The sequence below is a fragment of the Rissa tridactyla genome, chromosome 10 (assembly GCF_028500815.1).
Source record: "Rissa tridactyla isolate bRisTri1 chromosome 10, bRisTri1.patW.cur.20221130, whole genome shotgun sequence".
Taxonomy (NCBI): domain Eukaryota; kingdom Metazoa; phylum Chordata; class Aves; order Charadriiformes; family Laridae; genus Rissa; species Rissa tridactyla.
Window position 1 is genome coordinate 7,775,199 of NC_071475.1, and position 20,540 is coordinate 7,795,738.

The 20,540-nt window shown below is 43.5% G+C and overlaps 1 protein-coding gene across 1 annotated transcript in view; it reads left to right on the forward strand.

Annotated features, from left to right (window-relative positions):
* The window catches only part of PTPRG (protein tyrosine phosphatase receptor type G), a 415,060-nt gene extending 404,140 nt beyond the window's left edge, over window positions 1-10,920 (forward strand). Inside the window, exons 26-29 of the mRNA XM_054216618.1 lie at window positions 761-907; window positions 1,712-1,854; window positions 4,959-5,094; window positions 5,807-10,920. Of these exons, the coding sequence (XP_054072593.1) occupies window positions 761-907; window positions 1,712-1,854; window positions 4,959-5,094; window positions 5,807-5,953 (573 nt within the window). The 3' untranslated portion in view covers window positions 5,954-10,920. The remainder of the gene's footprint in view (window positions 1-760; window positions 908-1,711; window positions 1,855-4,958; window positions 5,095-5,806) is intronic.
* Window positions 10,921-20,540: the final 9,620 nt, after the last annotated feature.

A 20,540-nucleotide genomic window follows, 5' to 3' on the forward strand; every position in this document is an offset into this window, starting at 1 on the left:
GCTTTGCATGTATGTGGTTACAGAGCTTAATGTTCTTTCTCTGCAGTGAATGAGGAATGCACAGTTATTTTTTAAAGAATCGCTTTGACAGTATGTTGCCTACACCCTGTCAGTTAGGCTACTTCAGCACTGAGCCGCTTCTACCATTCATAGACGCCGTGAGATTTTATAGTGTCCCTTCGGTAGAGGAGTTTTGGCTGGAGAAACTGCATTGAGTTAAGCCAGGGTTTTTTACAAGGCTGAAAGTACTTGGCTTTCTTCCTTCCTCCTCACTCCTCCCCTCAGTCCTAAAAATTCAAGCCCTACGTAAGTATCCATCAGTCTTCTACCTAGACCTGATCCACAGACCCTAACTTTTGGATTAGACCACAAGAAACACAAATTAAAAATAATAAGCAATTAATTGTTAAAGGTCAATGAGTTTTTTCTAAACAGATATCTGACTTCCATGCAAAACTGTGTAGGCAGGATGTAATAAAGCCTGGGATACAATAGAAAGGTTAAGTATGAGTGAGCTAAGATAACCATTTCCCTATGAAACCAATTAAAAAGCAGACGTTACCTGTTTGGACGCACAAAGGAAGGATCTGGCAGGCTTACTGCCTACTGTAATAGTAAATCTGGTTTAGACAGAAATGGTTTTTAAAGGTCAGGTCCTGATCATCTCTATTTATCAAACCAATTGTTTGATCCACTGCATTTTTCAGTCACACACAAGGTATCTGAAAGGCTGCAGTAGTGTGTTGTTTCATTCCTCCAGGCAGAAGATGAGTTTGTGTACTGGCCAAGTCGCGAGGAATCCATGAACTGCGAGGCCTTTACTGTGACCCTTATCAGCAAAGACAGACTGTGCCTCTCTAACGAAGAGCAAATTATCATCCATGACTTTATCCTTGAAGCTACCCAGGTAAAATAAACCTACAAATGTGGGTCTTGGCTTTTCACCAAAATGTTACCGATGTCATTTAAATATGGAAGAAGAGGAGTTCAGAAGCATTTTGAAAAGGATTTGCTTGTAAATGCATGTGCATGCATGTTGCTCACAGGGGAAAGGTATTTGCGTTGGCTCCTTCTCCCTCTCATATCTTCTGCTTCCAGGTAGGTTCCTCTAGCTAGTGAGACCGTAGTATTAATTATTTGTCTTATTTGAAAGTGAAGACATTGGTTTCTCATTTTGAAATCACACAAGTAGATTGAATTATTCTTTGTAAAGTACACCAAGGTTTATTGTCCTATTCTGCTTATAAAATTCAGATATATAGTTTAATTGTCTGGGGGGTCTTAATTAAGGGGTTTTACTTAAGCATGTTTCTTTTGACCTGTAAACTTGCCTCTAGTTTGCTATCGGGTTGCAGGTGGATTTTGCTGCAAAACATTAGTTTGCAAACCCTTTCAAATTGGGTTTCCTTGGTTGCTCTTCTCTTGTTTGACTTTTGAGCTATAAGGGCTCTGAGAGAAGGTTTATATGGATATAAGCCGTGAACTCAAATGCAAAATCTTGTATCAATTCAACATTTTGTTAAAGTTGCATTATTTTAGGGTGTTCGCTGTTGCAGAGATGCTAGAGCTGTGTGTCTGTCGTCTTCTTTCTGTACAAACTCTTTGGAAGAAGGTATCTCTTCGGTTTGTAGTCAGGCTCTTCCCTCTTTCTACCTGCAGTGGATAAATGTGAAATTAAGTAGCTAATGCCCAGGCCGGTTTTTCATTGCAGGATGACTACGTTCTGGAGGTCCGCCACTTTCAGTGTCCTAAATGGCCAAACCCAGATGCTCCCATAAGCAGTACCTTTGAACTTATCAATGTAATCAAGGAAGAGGCCTTAACAAGGGATGGCCCCACCATAGTTCATGATGAGTATGTCATCTCTCTTCTTCCATTCGTGTGCAGGTTGTACAAGAAGTTACTCGGCTACAGAACACTTGTTAGGACTGATGTCCGTTCTTGCTCGGAGTGGATGTGGTCTAGGGAACGGGATCAGATTATTTAAACTTCCAGGGATGAGTTTTCAATTGGCATCTGAGGGCAAATGTGTTTTGCTTAGTGTAGTTTTTATGTTGGTCACAACTTGGGTGGACTCAAAAAGTGAGGCTGTGTTTGCTTTGTAAGCGTTTTGTTGTAAGCACTTCTGCACCTGGAAGTGTCCCAAACAAGTCCTACAACCTGTTTCACAACCCAGCAGAGCCCTGGTTTAGGTAAGGCTCTAAGCAGCCCAATATGGGCTTATGGAAACCAGTTTCAAAACAGCCCTGAACTCCTGTCTAAGAGCTCAGGTTTAATGTGCCGTGTAAGGCAGAACAAGCTTGGCTCAGCTGTGTCTCAGGATGAGCGGCAGAAGTATCTTGTGACAAAGGACACAGGTTTTCTGAGAGCAGATTTATTTTTCTTCCCTCTGTTTCCCCAAAAACACTCCAAGGGGCCCATATGGTGCCAAGCAGGAGGGAGGGAACCTGCTGACACAGGGCCAGCGTGCCCCAGCACTTGTCTCTTTTGTAGTGCAGTGGTGAGCATTGTCTTGCCAGGTGTGCTTGAATGCCCAATTATACAGGGTGCTAAATATTGCATTGCATGTTATTACTTTGCACACATGGAGCTGCAAAATACCATTATAGTGACGCTGGAGCCTGGGTCTATCAGGACCTCTTTGGAGGGACTGTTTCCTGGCGGGCAGAGCGCTTCCCGCAGTCCTTCTGCCATTAAAATCCCAAGGAAGCCCAATTTCTGACACTGCTTGAGTTGCCCTTAGAGTGAACACCAAGCCAGCATAAACGACTGCAATACCTGCAACCCCCCTGCGCTCAAGTCCATTAGACGTTTTGTCATTGCTACAAAACGGAATTAGGGGGAAAGACTTGGAAATCTTCATCTTTTGTCCAAAACCGTTATTACCGTACTCTGGTATTTCCGTGGTCAGATCGGCCTTTGTACTGATGTGCGACTGCATGAAGGTATCTGCCGTGGCGGAAGGGGCTTTCTCTTCACACCCGTGTGTTGCTGCTGCAACAGGTTTTTCCCAACAGACTCCTGCAAACGGTGCCTTGGGCTGCAGCAAGTAGTTTTTCTCCCACCGTCTCCTGCCTTGCTAATGCACAGCGTAAGCTCTGCTGCCTTTTGCCAGCACTGATTAATTCCAGGCTTGGTTTAATATTCATGCTTTGGGTAGTCTGGAGTGAGCTTTTGCTACTCTTGCAGTATTTAAGATTATGTTTTACAAAATTAGAACCATTATTGATTTGGGCATTTCATGCTAGACCAAAAAAAAAATAAATCAAAATCGCATTCCTAACAGTGCTGAGTCATTCTTTCTGTAAATTGCTTTTTTGGTTTATTTGTCATATTCAATGATTTTATTTTTATGCCTAATACATAATGTGGATTCTGCTTTTCATTGGAGCCTAGGCAAATGTAGCTGAAAATGAAAATTTCCCTTTACTACATGCAACAACTATATCACATAATCCACTAATAATTACAACTGCGGATTAATTCCAAATATATGAATTTGCAGATACTAAATGCATGTGGTATTTAGGAAGTACATGGTGGGATGAACTTGATAACAACATTTCAAAGTTCAGAAATTCCAACTCGAGACAGTTGTAAAGATTTTTAAATCTAACTGCCCATATGTAGGCAACTAGATAAAGATTTGCTGCCTAAATTTCTGAGAGAAAAGCCTTCAGATTGTTAGGAGCTGGAGGTGATCAGCCCAAGTAACAATGAGGCCATTAGACCCTCGGAGGCATTTAGTTGTGTCCCGTCAGGCACGAGCGTCGGCCACTTTGTCCGCTGTCGCCGTAGATGATCAGTCACAGCCATCTATGTGGTTCTGCAGAAGCTCTGCTGCTTCTACAGACTTTTCATCAAATATAGCAGATCTATTGTGATCTGATTTCTGGTTCCCATTTCTAGGCAAATGGAGTTTGCAAAAATCATATGAAATTAAGTCAGCATATGTCTTGATTTCCACAGGAATGTTGTAAAAAATCCTAGTGGTAATCTTATGATACCAGATGGCTTTGCAGTACTTGCCGATTATTTAAGTTTTCATGTACGGCTCTCCAAACGGTTTAGAGAGCAAGTCAGCGCCAATGTCCCCTTTTGCAGGTGGGGACGTTTAGACACAGACTTTCTCAGAGTCACAGAGCAAACCCATAGCAAAGCCTGGTCAGAGTTTCAGTGTCCTGAGTACTGGGAGAGCAGAGGATAGTTGAGGCTCCTCAGAAGCGGTTACGAGCCCCTGTTGCTTTGGATCCTCTATCCCACGCCCCACAACGGCTCTCGTGATTCAAGCGTACCCACAGATTTAGCAGCAGTAAGATTTCTACCTGACCAGTATCTCAAGGACACATTGATTTGTGCTCCTGAGGAACAACCGTGGCTCAGGTTCTTCCTAAATGACAGCACAGCTCAACTCTTCAGAATCCCTAATGTCTCTTGGGTGCCCAACTCACGGATGTTGCCTTTTCCCGATGAATCAGACCTAAGGAACGCTTTGAGATGTGCCCCATTTACTTGTGAGCGCCTCATATCCGTGTTAGCTTTATATAATTGTCAGGTGTGGAGGAAGAGGCAAAGTCTCGTTTCTTTCTAATCGTTTATGTTTTGCTTGAGCTCCCACTAATGAATTTAAAATACACTCAGCTATAATACGGACGCTTCCAGTACATGCGGCATGTGAGAACTGATTCCAGTGTTATGCTCTCCAGGCCGGGTGTTTTTAAGTGGCTCTCATTCTTCTGCTGATACAGTTCTTTGTATTGAACGCTGCAGATACCCTGACCTGACTGGTGTACCATCAAATTTCCTCTATAAATGCAAATGACTAAAAATTAACCAGTGTAAAACAAGCATTTAATAGATACAAAGATAAACTAGAGTAATCAAATAAGACTGCACCAACATTTTCATGTCTCTCTGTATGTTTCTGAATATCTTACCATTTTGGTGTGGTTTTTCAGGTACGGAGCTGTGTCAGCAGGAACGCTATGTGCCCTTACCACTCTGTCCCAGCAGCTGGAGAATGAAAATGCTGTCGATGTTTTCCAGGTGGCAAAGATGATAAATCTTATGCGGCCTGGAGTATTTACAGACATCGTAAGTCTTTAAATGGAATATAAATGGATAGCTTACAAGGTTTTCATCTGAGACCAAAGGCATGAACTAAGACGCACATTGAGTATGTTATCAAGCCCTACTGCATCTGCTACCAAGCAGAATTTGCGTTTGGGCTTTTTTTTGTATAGTTGTCATTTTTTATAAACCTCAAAGCCCCACTGTAAGTCCCTGCTTTGCAGTTCAGCTTATTTCTCATCCAGTTAGGGGACCCCTGTACAGGCAGCCCTGGCAGAGAAGGACCTTTCAGCTTGTCACCCTGCCAGCCCTGTAAGTTAAGTTTAAACCTGGCGCGCGGTGATCTGAAGGGGTGCGGCAGGGCAGGTAGAGCTGCGGGGAGATAAGGCTTCACCCACAGAGGGGGCTCTTCGCTGGGTGTGCAGCGAGAGCAGCTCCCCTGCCGCAGCGTGCGAGGCTCTGCCAGACGAGGGAACAACCCCAGGTATTGTGCCGCCCTCCTGTAGTGTTGAATAATATCTCAGGAATAATATAACCCACCCCAAACGGGAATTTGGGGTTCATGAGGTTAAACTAGATCAACAGAGGTAATTGCTCTATAAGTTATTTTCTTTGCTATATGTATGCTTCTAGTAATGAGTATCCATGAGCTTCCCCAGAAAAGCCAAATTTAAGTGCCGCTCGCTTATGTACACTGAAGGGATTGAAGTCACTCTTCTTTTCTTTTCTTTTCCAGGAACAGTACCAGTTTCTTTATAAGGCAATGCTAAGCTTGGTCAGCACTAAGGAAAATGGAAACGGTCCCATGACACTGGACAAAAACGGTGCTGTGATGGCCAGTGACGAATCTGATCCCGCAGAAAGCATGGAGTCTCTTGTCTAATTGGAAACCTGAAAAGGCACTTAATTTGTAGAACTTCTGAAGACTGAGTGAACTTTTTTGAGGCCTTTTTTGCCAGACTCTAGGTTATACAATAACCCAATTACTTTTTTACACTGATAAAAGTTTTGATATTTATTTTTTGCCATTTTATGTCTTAATGGTATCCTACTGAGCATTTGCACCTCTGTTTATTTCACACAGTGAAACGCAATTTTATCTAGTTTGCACTATATGATCAGTGTTACTGCCTATAATATTCTAATACAAGACAAGCCCTGATGTGACATTCCATGACAACACACATACGCTTTTTTTCTGTTTTGTTTAAATGCAGTGAAGTTTTGCTAACTACAGTGACCCTCGAATCTTTAAATCTTGAATGCTAGGCCAGATGGATTCTTTCTACACCAGATACTGTACCCCTTCATACCATATTTATTATTTTAACGATCATGTCACGGTTCTGGTAACGGTATTCTGCATTCCAGTGGAGTGGATGAGCAGTGTTCATCCTTTCTTGGCAAAACGTGGCAGGTGATTATTAGCTGCAGCGAAGGTGTAACAGCCTTGTGGAGCTGAAACAATTTGTTCTGTATGGTTTCAAATTGCTGTTTTGTACACTTACAGGCCTAAGACTTGCTTCACATGGAATATATAAATTACATAACAATATAATTATGAATTAGATGCAATTCGTATGCGGGACGCAGTGATAGGTTTTGAATTTACAATTGTTCCCCGTGTGTTCAGAAGAACGTCAGTTTTCGTTTTTAACCAGCCCTATGATGGGAAAATATTTTGGTTTTATTCTCGTCAGAGCCAACGCAGTGAGAAATCTACTACAGCCCAAAATCAGACCTGTTTTCAGATATATTGAAGGTAGCAATATTTTACATTACTAAGCTATTCAATATTTTAAACACATTAATTTCCTTACTATTTCTTGAATATGACCTCACACCTAATGGTATGTTACATGATGACAGGCGTTTCTTAATTTCATAACTGTTAGATGCCATTTTTACAGGTGTGTAATTTTCATACTTTAGTGCTAAAACATAAAGTACTGATCCATATTTACTGGTGAAGCAAACTAATAAAAAAACTACCTATAAAGTTACATTCTCCCTCTTTTTTTTGCCAGACTAATTCTCTAGCACAAACCCAGCTTATTGTGTTTTCCCTCCCACACCAATAAAACGGTTTCCCCCAGATTATATAAATAATTGAATTGTTGTTTGGAGCATTTAAGTACACATCCTCACTGGCTCCCTTTTCCTTTGTATTTGGTCGCAATTCAGCAAGGTCCATCCCTATTTAACAAAAGTAGTAAGCACATACTTAATTCTCGTGAGAATTAGAGCTAATCGTGTTCCTTCACAGCTTGGCTGAGTAGGGAGGGGTTATTGAACGTGCCCTGAAAAGGAAATACGTCGTTTCAACCATCCTGACGTTTGGCATACAGTTAAAGGCACTATCCCTTATATATGGCATTAATTTCTTTACTTTTAAATTTCGACTGCAGAAAACATGCATTGTAATTTTTCAGGACTTGTCAAAAAGTTACAGCATATTTTTTCATTTGAATGTAAACCTATTAATTTCTGTCAGTCTCGTCTTGCTGAAATTCAGACATTTAGCGAAGGTTCTGCGCGTTTTCACACACAAGGAAGCTGAAAGCAAACTGCTTAAAATTATATTGAGAGTAGGTGTTTTGGTTCAGAACCTCACGAGGTACAACCTGTGTGGCCTCGCTGAGAGCAGAGGAGCTATGCAAACTGGTATGTGCTAACAGCTGGCCTTTGATTTTTAATAAGGGAAAGGTTTCCTGGTGTGGATGCACCTGATTAATTCAACACCAGAGCGTTCAAGAGTTCATCAGCAACCTTTTACACAGTCACCTTTTACTTCTCAGTTGGTTGCACCCCTTCACACAAGTGATCCAAATAACAGCTAATGCTGAACGGTATAATATATCCGTGGTTTCAGTAAGGAAAACCCATGTCCAGCAACAGCTAGTCCAAATAAAAAAATTGTGCAAAATGTTTCAAAAGATTGCTTTGCAGTTTGCATCTCCTTTGCGCTGGGACAACCCAGCACCGAGGAGGGCGTCAGTTAACGTCTGGCAGGAGTTAAGACTGGCTCTCCAGTCGCTACACCCCAGTAACAAGATTGTTTAAGTAAGTTTTCAAGTCCTGCTGCCTGCGAGGGCTGGAAGGTTTTGCCCAGTGGTCTCCTGGCCAGTGTCCATCCGCGTTGGAGGTTGGGGAGCCCCTGTGCAAGTGATTCTGGCCCCAGACAATTCCGGCTGGTAGCACAGAGGGACTCTGATGAGTTGGATCAGTTCCATTTGAAGTATTTAGGTTCCTGGGAAGGTGTAGGGAGAAGTTAAGTATTCAAACCCTGACAAGAGCTAAGTGACACAAAGATTACTGCAGGCATCAAGAGGGCTGGATTTGTTCAGTACTTGCAGCTGATTACTTTTCATTTCAGTGGCGTGACGGAAGATAACTGTGGTTCGTGACACGCTGCCTGAATATCCTTGGTTTAATCCCTTACCTTCTCGCAAGTTTTAAAATTCAATGAAAGAAGGCTGTGGGGGTTGAACTTTGGTAGATACTTTGGAAATCCATGCATTTGCATTGGCATTTTCCCTCACCTGAAATACTTGCTTGGGATTTAATCCACAGGGAAATAATTACACTGATGTTCTACGAGTTCTCCATGGATTTTTTCTTGGGGGGGGGCTCAAGCTGTGCGTTAAGTGCTGTGCTGACAGTCAGATAGCCAATGTAGATCGTAGTGATGCATGAGGCTTGAAGTGGATGAAGCTCGGAATTCCTTGTGAAGGTCAGGGTTAAGAGCGCGGAAGAGCCAAATCTATCCTACTGTGAGCAGCGGCGGTTCTGCTCTCTCCCGCGGATTTGCACCCTCTCCCTGGGGCTGAGCGAGTCGGGCAGGAGGGGCGAGCATGTGTTCAGAGACGCGTGCTCGTAGAGCTCTGCTGAGATGCTCTCCTGGGTCTCTCTGGCCAAAGTCCCGCTCTGTGCATCGCAACCGCGCTTTCAACCTGCCCCCCGCTGTAACCGCTTCTCGGCGTTTGGTTGGGATGTCTTCCCAGCAGCAGAAGTTGCCAGACAATGCGCAGGCCTGCAAATTAAAAGAACTTGAGTATATCGCATCGCTATAACATGTGGTCCTCGGCACCAGCCCTGAGAAATAAGGAAATGAAGGACTGAAGTACATGTGCGTGTGTCTGTCTACATTTAGAACATGTTATTTCTCCATGTCTCGCATGCGTACTGCGCCCGCAGACCATGTGAAAGACATAAAAGACTTCTGTGCGTTGAGCCCACAAGAGCAGCCAAGCTTTCCAAGAGGGAATGCTTGGAAAGCTGCTGTGTCAGCTTAACATCTGAGCCGGGCGAGGGTCTCAGCTGAACGGCCCCTCCTACGGCCCCTCCTGCGCGGGCGCTCCTGGGCGGGCAGCTCTGGGAGAGCGGTAGGAGTGCTCGGGCGTGCGGGCTCAGCTCCGACCCTGCTGCACGACCAAGGTCTAAAAAAACATACATTTTAAACAGCATTTGTCCTTAGTATTTCACAGTGTCTGTTTCCCAACGTTAATTTAGGAACAGGAAAAAGAAAAATACGAAACCCTTAAACTACTTCTTGTGTGTGGCCGTTTCTGTACCGTGGGTCTGTTCTAAGTTAGTGGAATCATTTACAGGATCTGCAAAATTTCAGTTGTTTTTCCAGTTTCTGACTGCTTGAATTGCTTGAACCCAGAGTGATACACTGGAGCATTAGGAGAAGAATCTTTATGACACAGCACAACCGCCTTCTTGTTAATCTTTTTTTTAGGCTGATATATTTTATTTAAAAGCTAAAAAATATAGATAACGATTCTACCAAAGATACATACTACTAATTCTCAGCAAAACAAAACCAACTTAATTTAAAAAAAAAAATTAAAATGTAGTTGTCTTAAAGATTTAGCAGTCTTTCTCAAATCCATGTCTTCTGACATCAGATCTTGTGTTCTGAAGTTTATGTTCAAATGGTGCCAGTGAATTTTTATATGAAGGGAAAATGCATATTTGTTAATCCACTGCATTGCTTTCTTCTTTTTCTTTTTCTTTTTTTTTTTACAGACGTAATTCAACTCTTGTTACCCCTTTGCTCTTCTTCTTTGTTGCCATTCTAACAATGTGAACTACATTGGCTTTACTTATTAAAGGAGAAGGAATGCAAAAATAGAGAGAAGGAACTGTAATGAAGAGATTAGGCCTCTACTTTGTCTTAGCTGTTTAACTGTTTTTAGTGTTTTTGTTAACTATTTGCAAAGGGAAGCATTTTCTACAGAGGATAATTAATTTCAAGAAAAATGTCTTGAGTTTTAAGAATAAACATGTCTCCAAAAGAGGAGATAGTCAATTTTATACAATGTCACAACTCTCCAACATTTGGGGTAGTGACTCTTTTTGTTTTGTTAGAACATTTGAAACTAGCAAGCGGCCATTGTTTCTAAAGACCGAAGCATTCATGTGTACTCCTGTTTTCTTTTCCTTCATTTTTAAAATAGCAAAGTCATTGAAACTGTAAATATTTTGTTGCTTGGATAAGCATCTTCTGGGAACTTTGTATCTATGGTATATAATCATAGAATTTTATATTTTCATATAAAGCTAATTTTTTTCTAGTTTCACCTCCTTCCTAGTTCTGTGGTGGCTATGTGAATGCATACCTTCTGTGTATCGAGGTAGTGAGACACCATCATCACACTCCAAAAAAGGATTTCCACACATGTCATTTCTTTGGGGCAGTGATTGTGAAAGTTGGATTATTTTTTTTTGGATTCCATTGTCAGTGTGTGCAATAGGAATTAGACTTAGCCAGTCACTGGATACGTTTGTCTCATTGATCCATTCAGAAACAAAAAAAAAATGTGGTGTTTGGTTTGGGGAGAGGGTGGGAGGGAGTATTTTGAGGGAGGTTTTTTTGTTCGTTTTGTTTTGGTTTTTGTTTGGGGGTTTTTTGTAACTTGAAGAATCTTCTTTTTGTTATGTTAAAACTATATCAAATCATTCTATTATAGTGTTATTTAATATGTAAATTGTATTGCTATACATAAAATAAAGTATGGTTTTTGATGTATTTACAGACTTCTTCCTTATTTGCATCGAATACGCATGCAGAACAGATGCACCAGTCAGTATTTCATTGTCCCAGGCGTGCGGGAAGAATGATGAGATCCAAGGCCTGCTTTAATTAGATCTCAAATTTCCAAGCAGTGCTCAGCTGGGATCTGTCTCTCAGTCACTCGACAGAGGAGATCACCGTTCCTTTCTTATTTGTCTCCAACATTAGAGAGGTGCCGGTACCCCCCATCCCTCCCCACCGCTGGGCTTCCCCGGGCTGTTGTGACCCATCCAGATCCCTTTCGGAAGGGGCACCGTCTCCATTCAGGATGGGGCCTCACAGCCTGAGCATCACTGGGTGTGCCCTTCCTTAGGTCTGATCCCGGTTTGTCAGCAGATGTCTGCCTGGAGGAACAGGGGCTTCCACCAAGCCACTGTCGCCTGATCCATTGTGCTAACCTGCATCTACTCCCTGCTCAACCAACCCCGGCGCGGCGGCAAAAAAAGCAGGTAGAAAAACTCATCCCCATCTCAGGCAGACTGGGAGGGAGGGACAAGTGTTCCAAATCCTAGAGATAAAGCAGCAAATATTCCCCATGGAGAGCGTTAGTAGTCATACCTCCCCGCTGCATCTGAGCCAAGAGCTGTCATTGCCAACGGGCATGCGTTACCCCATCGATGCTCCGTGTTTTGCAACAAAACCTTGGCAGCTCCGCAGACCACCTCCCGCGCTGATTCTGCGCTGGGCGCGTGTGATACTTCTTTTGTTGTTCTTGTGGGAAAACTGACAGGTTTGTGGACACGTCCTCGTTCCGCTCTGCTACCAGCTGCGAGCTGTGGGGGCACATCTGGAGTGTGGGAGGGCGGCTGCCGGAGCCTTCAGCAACACGGCAGCACCCCGCCTCCAGTGGCAATACTTACATGACCGCCCTGCACAAGGACAAACATCGTCAATAACTGAAATTGCTTGTTGACATAAAATTGCTGGTTAAAATCAATACACTAGATGCCTGCCGCCTTTTGTGCTGCTGCATTCTCACCTGTAAGGTCCACATGCTGGGTGACTGGGAGAAAGAGGGAGTCTGGGCACTAGATGGGGACTGGGATTCGTGTGACACCGCAGCACAGCCTGCTGGCTCCTGCAGCGCCCCTGACTTGGTAACGTGCTTCCTCCAGCCCTTGCTCCAGGCACTGCCTCACGTTGCATTCTGGTAGCAGCCCAACAGGAGCCCACAGGCTGGGCCCACCTGCCCTGCTGCTCAGGGAGCCCATGTGGGAGGGCAGGGAGCCGCTTCCCGGCCTGCCCGGGGGATGCTATAGCAGCAAGAAAAGTGCAGTGCCCCCTGCACGGCTTCCAGGCCAGGGGCAGGCAGCTGTGGCTGGGCACCTGGGAAAGGCTCCTCTGCCCAGCTTGGCTGCCATATCCGCATGGAGAAGACAGCAGCCCCTGCACGCAAAGGTAGGTGGGTACGTAGCCCTTCATAACAACAGTATGAGAAATACCACCAACAGCACGCTTAGATACCACTGCAAAGAATCATAGAATGGTTTGGGTTGGAAGAGACCTCTGAAGATCATCTAGTCCAACCCCCCTGCAGTGAGCAGGGACATCTTCGACTAGATCAGGTTGTTCAGAGCCCCGTCCAACCTGACCTTGAATGTCTCCAGGGATGGGGCATCTACCACCTCTCTGGGCAACCTGGGCCAGTGTTTTACCACCCTCATGGTAAAAAACTTCTTCCTTATATCTAGTCTAAATCTACCCTCTTTTAGTTTAAAACCATGACCCCTTGTTTGGGAAGTGCCTGGAAGATGGAGCTGATGGCAAGCTGAACAGGAGTCACCACCACTTGCTGCAAGAGACAGACGAATGCAGGGCTGGCGGGTCTAACCTGGGACCAGGTAAGGAAACCCTCCCATCCTACCCACAGCAGGTTTAAAACTGTATCTTGAAGGGAGGGAGAACCGCACAGGAAAAAAGTGAAACCCCACTGAAGACAGCCCCACCATCCAGCAGGAATGGTGGGTGATCTGGAAAGCCTCTGAGCAAAGACAGGATGAGCTGGGATGTTGCCTAGTGAAATGCTGGAGAGGGCGGCCTGGGAGAGGCAGGGGTGGAGGAGAGGCTGTGGGGCTGGTCTTCTGGTATGTAAAACACCACTCTTGAAGGAAGGGTATAACCTCCCGACATCTTTGGTAGAAATGGCAAGAAATGGAGCTTGAAGAGCCACAAGGAAGGCAGGGGCCTGGGACAGCGAGGCAACAAAGAGTTGTCTGTAGCAGCTACAGAAATCAGGACAACTCAAGGCAGCTCCTTAAATGCCCCTTAAATGAAAAACTGCATTTTCATTAGAAAGCAGCAGCTCTGAGGCAGAGCCCCCACCCTGCTGCTCGCCAGGCCATCACGTGCTCATACAAAACGCGGGGCAGAGCTCGCTGCGGGAGATGGGGTGGCTGGTCTCAAACTTACCCTCACCTTGCGTCGCTCTCAGCAGCCCCTACACCGCAAACCTTGTCACTGTCCTGGCAGAGTAGCGTTTGAGTCCCTGGTCATCCCGAGCCACCTTGGTGAGCAACAAAGGTGGGAGTGGAGGACAGGAGAAAAGGCAAAGCCTTGGAGAAAGTGCTCCGGTCCTGTGCTGGTGCTGGGGGAGAAGCCTGGCTGAGACCTGTATCCAGTGGAAACATGTAGCAAGTAGTTCATTAATACTTTGGCAACAAAGATATGATTTACCAGCCCTTCCCGCTCCTAACAACACGCCTGAATTAATTGGTGGTATTGGAAGATCCCAACTCCTTCTTCTGTAATCAATAGCTAATGAGTTTAGCCTTTAAGGCTTCCAGAGGCTGCTCGCAGTCATGCTAAGCAGGCACAAATAATCGCAGCATTTTTATTAAATGGATTCAAATGCCAGAAGGTGTACTTTCAAGACCTTTTGCAACATAAAAATAATTTTGATCAATAGTTTGGTCCCAGTCCTATTACTTAGCCACTTCAAGCTCCACGAAGTGCTTCATGCACCGACGTGTCACCCCCACCTGCTGGCAGCTGCCTTATTGATCACTTGTGGTTTCTGTTTCCCCTTTGCTGCCAATCAATGTTTTTGATGTCTTTCTGACTTTGTAATGCTTTAAGAAGCAACACTTCACAAAGCAATCTTTCCTGACACTGTGTTCAATTAATCTGACAGTCACTGGGCTCGCTTTTCTTTTCTAAAGTTGTTATCTTCCTTATGTCTTGAAATCCTTGTTTAGGAGCTGACGCCTCCTTTGCTGGTGTTTTATGTTATGTTTTTGAATTTTGAAAAGATTCTGCATTTCAGTTCCATGTCTCTTATGGGAGCGGTTTCCAATATTTCATATTTCACTGTCTCTGTGTCCGTGAGCCATGCTTTCTGTATGGCTCATAATTTCTGTCACTCCCAAATTCAAACCCTGTCGGTCATATGTCCCATATCACAGGATATTCTTGCACAATATCTAATCATAAATTCTTTGTTCCTGTATCCAGGGAGCTGCTGAAAGAGAAAGTTTCTGAGTCAACTTCAGAAGAAAGCCAGAAGGTATGTGTGTTTTGTCTTGGAAGGATAGTGTTATTGGCTGGAAGCCCAAGGCTTGATAGAAGGGAATGTGGCACAACCCTCCAGCAGCTGTTTTGCTGTTTTTTTATGATCTAAAATGATGCTCCATCTGAAAGATGAGGGCCAGCAGGCTCTGATCGCCCAGCCTCCTCTGTAATGTGGATGTTTTTCTGCACCATTTAGAGTCTGTGGATTCCAGCTTTCTCTGGGTCCATCAGGGGATGACGCCAGCAGCCAGGAGTGAACAGAGCACTAAAGCTTTTCCTACGTGTGAATCTGGTATGAGTTTGAGACAGCTGACGGCTACTTTTGGTACTGCTCCATAAAATGCATTGCTGCTTTGGTCAGAGGTACCACAGGCGTGCAGAGGTAACGTGCAGTCTTGTTAGCTGGTGTCACACTAGCCCTCAAAACCAGACCTGGGTGAATGAGACACTAAGGCAACAGCCAGAAGCTCCACATAAACCCCAGACACTGTAAGAAACCTAGTACAGATTCTTGAAAAATATTTTCACATCCTAATAATGAAACTGTGGCTTCTCAGCCACACAGACCCACAGTCCATCCCTGCACCCATCCATTGCCCAGCTGCTGGCCACATCTCCATGTGCTGCCACGGAGCATGTGACAGCTCCAGCAGCTACTTGGGTGGAGACAGCAGTAACATCTGACCAGCCCATTTTTCTATTGATTTACACTAACTTCACACTGGGTAATCAGTAGGCTGTGTGGGGGACATAGAAGACTGCTAGAGTAAGAAATCAGCATGCCCCACAGTCACTTGGGGTGGTCAGCGTGTTCCCATCTACTGGCTGAGGTGCTTCCTTCACACAGACCCTTAGTGAGGCAGGAAATACTGGTGACAATGACATTGGCCATGAATTTTGTAGAATGAGGCTCAAGGGAGAGAGCACGCTATTTCAAACAGTATCCATTTGGCACATGGCACAGCAAATTCTGCAGGTCAGCAGCAGAGCTCCGAGATGCTGCATGCCCTTCTTTCTGTGAGAGGGAAGACTGCAACCCGCTTCAAGTTCCTTGCCGAGAAGGAAAAAGAGGGGAGAGCTGACGAGCGTTGATTGCAGGATAAAATGAGATCTTCAGTGTTCTCTCAGCCAATGCATGGGAGGAAAATGATGATCTCTAAAGAAAGCCTGGCTGTTTTCTCTCTCTGAAGAGGTTCCTACTTGGTGCACAGGAGGGATGGAATGGGGGTGTCCTGCATGTACTGGATAAATGAGCAATTTTCTGTAACAAGGTGCTTATCAGGTTTCATCAGCAGATGATCAAGAAGAATAGAAACCCATAGAAAAAGAATGCATTGAGGCCTTCATTACATGCAGCCTGATGGGACCATCAGCACCACACAGCTTCGCCCTCCAGGAATTTTTCCTAACAACAGGCTCAAATCATTATCTTTAACAGTATTGGCTCAGTGTCAGAACTGCTGGACAAACTCTGAGTCCGATCATCAGATGAACATTCTGAAACTAAGCTATAGTTTAAATTTAAATATCACTTAATGACATTTAAATTAAACGTAATTTCGTTCATGACATTGTGAATTGGCATTTGTAGAAAACGTCAGGTTGCAGAATGTCCGGCGCGTTCAAATGCCATGGGTGTGACTGTGACCAAAACACCCTGTTGCCTATTGTAGCTGGAATATAACTAGCTGTATAAAAACAGGTGACAGAGAATAAAAGGGTTAAGCTATTTAACACTGTATTTAGCTAGGTACAGAAAGGTTATCACATTTTGCAACTAGCAAAGAATGTCCTTAGTTTTGCTAATACTAGCTTTCAAGCTGAAAAACACCATCAGTGGGAGGGGGGAATCACAAAAACTCTAAGAAGTTCAGTAACTTAGGTTATGAAAGGCTCTGCCTTCTGAATTTTAGTGCTTTAAATAAGCTTCCTTATTACTTAAATTCAATTTTCTAGATGGCCTCTTACTTTGAGCCTGTTAGACATATGTTATGCTTTTGCCTGAGTGTCTCCTAGTGACCTGTAAATTGATTGCAGCCTGTGAAATTGGCCATAAGTAAATCTTTGCTCTTCTTTTTTTCTTTTTTCCTATTTTCCTTTCTTTTTCTAAAACAAAAAGGGTGCAGGTGGCTTGTCCACTATCAGGTTATAGATCCTGTGGGCACTTTAGAAATGCTATTGAACTCCTAGCAGTGGTGTAGCTCCTGAAATCTGTAGCAGTAGGCTCTTGTATTATGAAGCTCAGATGACTGCATTTGTTGATAATGCCACCGTGTAACAAAAAACTTAAATTCTCCTCAATCTTTGTTCTTTGTCATCACAAGTACATTTGTAATAGGCAGGGTTTTATTCATCCGATAGGTTTACATATCTCATAGTAGTCTACTGTGTAATGTATTTGGAAAGAATGAGGCGCATCACAAACATACCTAATTGGTTTCATGCAGGGTATCAGTTTAAGGAGTTTTACAAGATTTGTGTATCTTATTATTTGTGTTTACAATTTACGTGTGTTAAAAAATGTCCTGTATCGTTCTCGCATCGTAACAATTGCACAATAGCAGAGTGCCGTAGCCAGGTCTCCTGTCATTATATCTTCATATCATTCACTCGGTGAACCAGGAGAACATTTTAGGCTGTGTAGGAAGAATAACAGATTCAACCTAACCCAGTCAGATAAGCAGAGCCCCTGTCGCAACACGGTTTTCTCTATCTGCCAAAATTTTCCTCCTAATTCCCCAGGTTGAGTCACGGGCGCCTGATCAGCCAGGGCTCAGCATCTTCCAGTCCCCAGCAAAGATCAATGACTGGTCTCTGATTCATCACCTTTAATAGTTTATGAAACACATTGTTGTGCTGGTATCCACAGGAATCGGGAAGATTAAGTATGTAACTGCCAAAAAAATATATTAAGCTGGAGTTTGTCACATAAAAGGTATGACAAAAAGAAAAAGAATAAGCTCTACAATGACAAGCAAAAAGGACATGGTGATTTAATATAAATGGCATAAAGTTGTTTAAATTACACCAAAGTTCGAAAGTAAGGGATATTAGTAGTCCTCCCCCCTGTTCTCTGCTTTTTATGCCCTTATTTCTTTCAGATGATCCCTGGTTTTGTACTTTTGCCACTGCACGTAACTGGGAGGAAAGACCATGTTTCACAACATGATAAAGCTAGTTTTGCAAATGATCACAAAGTCACAGACTCATGGCGCAAAATATTCACCCAGTCCAATGCCCTCCTGGCGGTTTCCAGTTTGTTCCAAAAATTGTTTGGGGGGAGCAGTATCCCCACAGACTTTACACCAGCTGAGGAAAGTCCGTTTTCTCTCAACTGGCATGAAACCCACCACTTTGGGTGCTTTTACCAGGTATTTGTTACTAACAGGCACTTAGTCACAACCTCAGTAATGAGCAGTCCTGAGCAGGGCTGATGTCTTCCTGGGCACGCAGCCACCCCTGCCCAAATTTTCTGCCTGAATCATGTCTCACCCCCTTTTCTTCCTCCGACTATACAGTGGTCCCTTTCCAAAATAGAGAGCAAATTCCCATTATGTTATTTCCTTCTTACTAGGTCCTAAAAGCATGTCCCAAAAAGGTAATATTAACTTTGGCAATTGGATTCCTTGCCTTTGGAGCTCTTATTCCACATTCTGCCTGCACTTATAGAGACTTCAATCTTTATTGATTTTCCTGTGCCACCTCTCAGCATCCTTCCTAGGCAGCGTGATGCATTAACTTTCCATATAATGAATATTCCCATTTGGTTCTGTACTCTCAAATACACCCATCTCTGAATGAGATTTCAACACTCTGCATATCTGATTTTCAGCTGCATGCCATAGCCCGTATTTTTCATAGGCTGGGAACACCAAAAGGGCCCTCTAGACCCAGAGGTCTTGCTTTTAACACAATCACTGTTGTACTGGGGGAGGGGAGAACTTTTATTATTTTTTAGACTAGTTCCAATAAAGTTATTAAAGCTATTTTCCACCTTGCAAGAAAGCTACCTGATGATGATATTGTTCCTGCCTTTTAAACTAATTTTATTTCAATATGGTACATTTGCAGTCATCATAATCCTATTGTTGCCTGTTATTCCCAGCATAATGACTGGAAATGCTATTGCTTGGGGGAAGGGGTTTGTTCTGGTTTTGTGGGTTTGGGTTTTTTTCTCTTTAATTTTATCTACTGCTGTAATATCAGAAGATAAGCCAATTTATTCACTAAAATCCTTCCTATCCATTCCTTTGTTGACTTCAGTTTCCGGTGAAGGATACAAGGTACTTTTGCAAAGCAATATGAAGGAAGTCCTACAGTTATTCCGCTAAAGGTAGGCGGCATCCACACACCTAAGTGTCTGTCCCAGCCACAGTGCAGAGCAGGTAGCATCCTTGCAGTTCAGCTTCTCATAGGAGATGAGAATATAGATATATATATACCTGCAAAGCTATATAGTCAGCTCCTCCACACTGGGTTTGGAAAATGGTGACTCTAAATCGTAGCTTCTCAATGGTGGCAACTCCACAGCACTGCGGATATCCATAGTCTTCCTGAGCTGAATGGCTGCAGGCCTCTAAATAAAAGAATTCCAGATATTTTATTTTTACTCTTAACTTCTTGCTGCATTTTAAAAATTAATTTTCAGCTTGTGTAAAACAGGACGACGATTGGTTTCACACCATGCCATTGCAACTATTATAGCTTACACCATAGCACAAAAGCACTATTTTGAGTCCCAGACTTGAGGCAATTTAGAAGGTCATGAGCTTCAGGAGAGTGGGATTTTAGCCTTCCTGCAACTATGATTTTTGTGTTAAGCACAGAAACCCCACAGTCTTTCCCAGATGTCCACCTGAACCTGAGATTCAAGGTGGGTATGAGGTACTTAGTGACCAGCTTGGCACAGGAAGGCATTGCCCCACGTACATACCCAGCTCACCACCTACAGTTAGGGGATATGATTTGATTGATATGGAATAGTTGTTGCAGGGGGGTGACATCCAGGGGATGTCATTTCACGTAACCCAGCTTACTTGCACAGCTGTTCTACGTACTGCTGTAACAAACAATTCTTCACGAAACCATTATTGTCTCTGCCCAGCTCAAAACCCAACCTTCCTAACAATGCAATGCTAGAAGAAAAATGAATTTTCTCCCTCTCCACACACCTGAGTTCTGGCTCACACATCTCCTATTTACAGAAGGATCTCGTCAAGCATGAGCAAGTGCTGAAAGATAAAATAGTATTGAAAAAGTGATCTCATGTTTTATGCCCATTACTGCCATGTTTTGTATTAAACTTCCTTTTATAATAGTTAGTAAGAATTAATAGATATTTTCACAAATAGGTCTCAATTGTTATAGGTGATTACAGAGTTCAGCAGGTTGATTATTACTGCAATAGAGTATTATCTGCTGATGAGCTTGTAACTCATGTTATTCTTATCTGTTAGGTGCTCATATTATCTATTAATAATTTATAAACTAACCTCATTATAAGGTTGTAGTATGGACTGCAACAGATTACAGCACAAACAGGCAGTACTCAAGCAGTAAGAAGTTTCTCTGTGCAGCTAATCCCAGCTTCATTATGCGTTCCTCATTTAGATTTTATCACATGCTGTTGATATTCTGGAAGGCTCCAGTTCTTCCTAGGACGTGGTTATCAATAATCTGTGTACTGCATTTCCCCACGTGGCAACTGATGCCTGTAGCAGAAGCTTAGCTCTTGCTGTTGTATCGTTATAGACAGATTTGGGAATCAGACCAAGAGTTTGCTAATAGTCTTCTAAGTCAGCAGGGCTCTACACAGGTTTGTGGGTCTCAGTGCAGTGGCGAAGCCACGACGATGGACATCTCTGCTCTCATCCCCATCTTT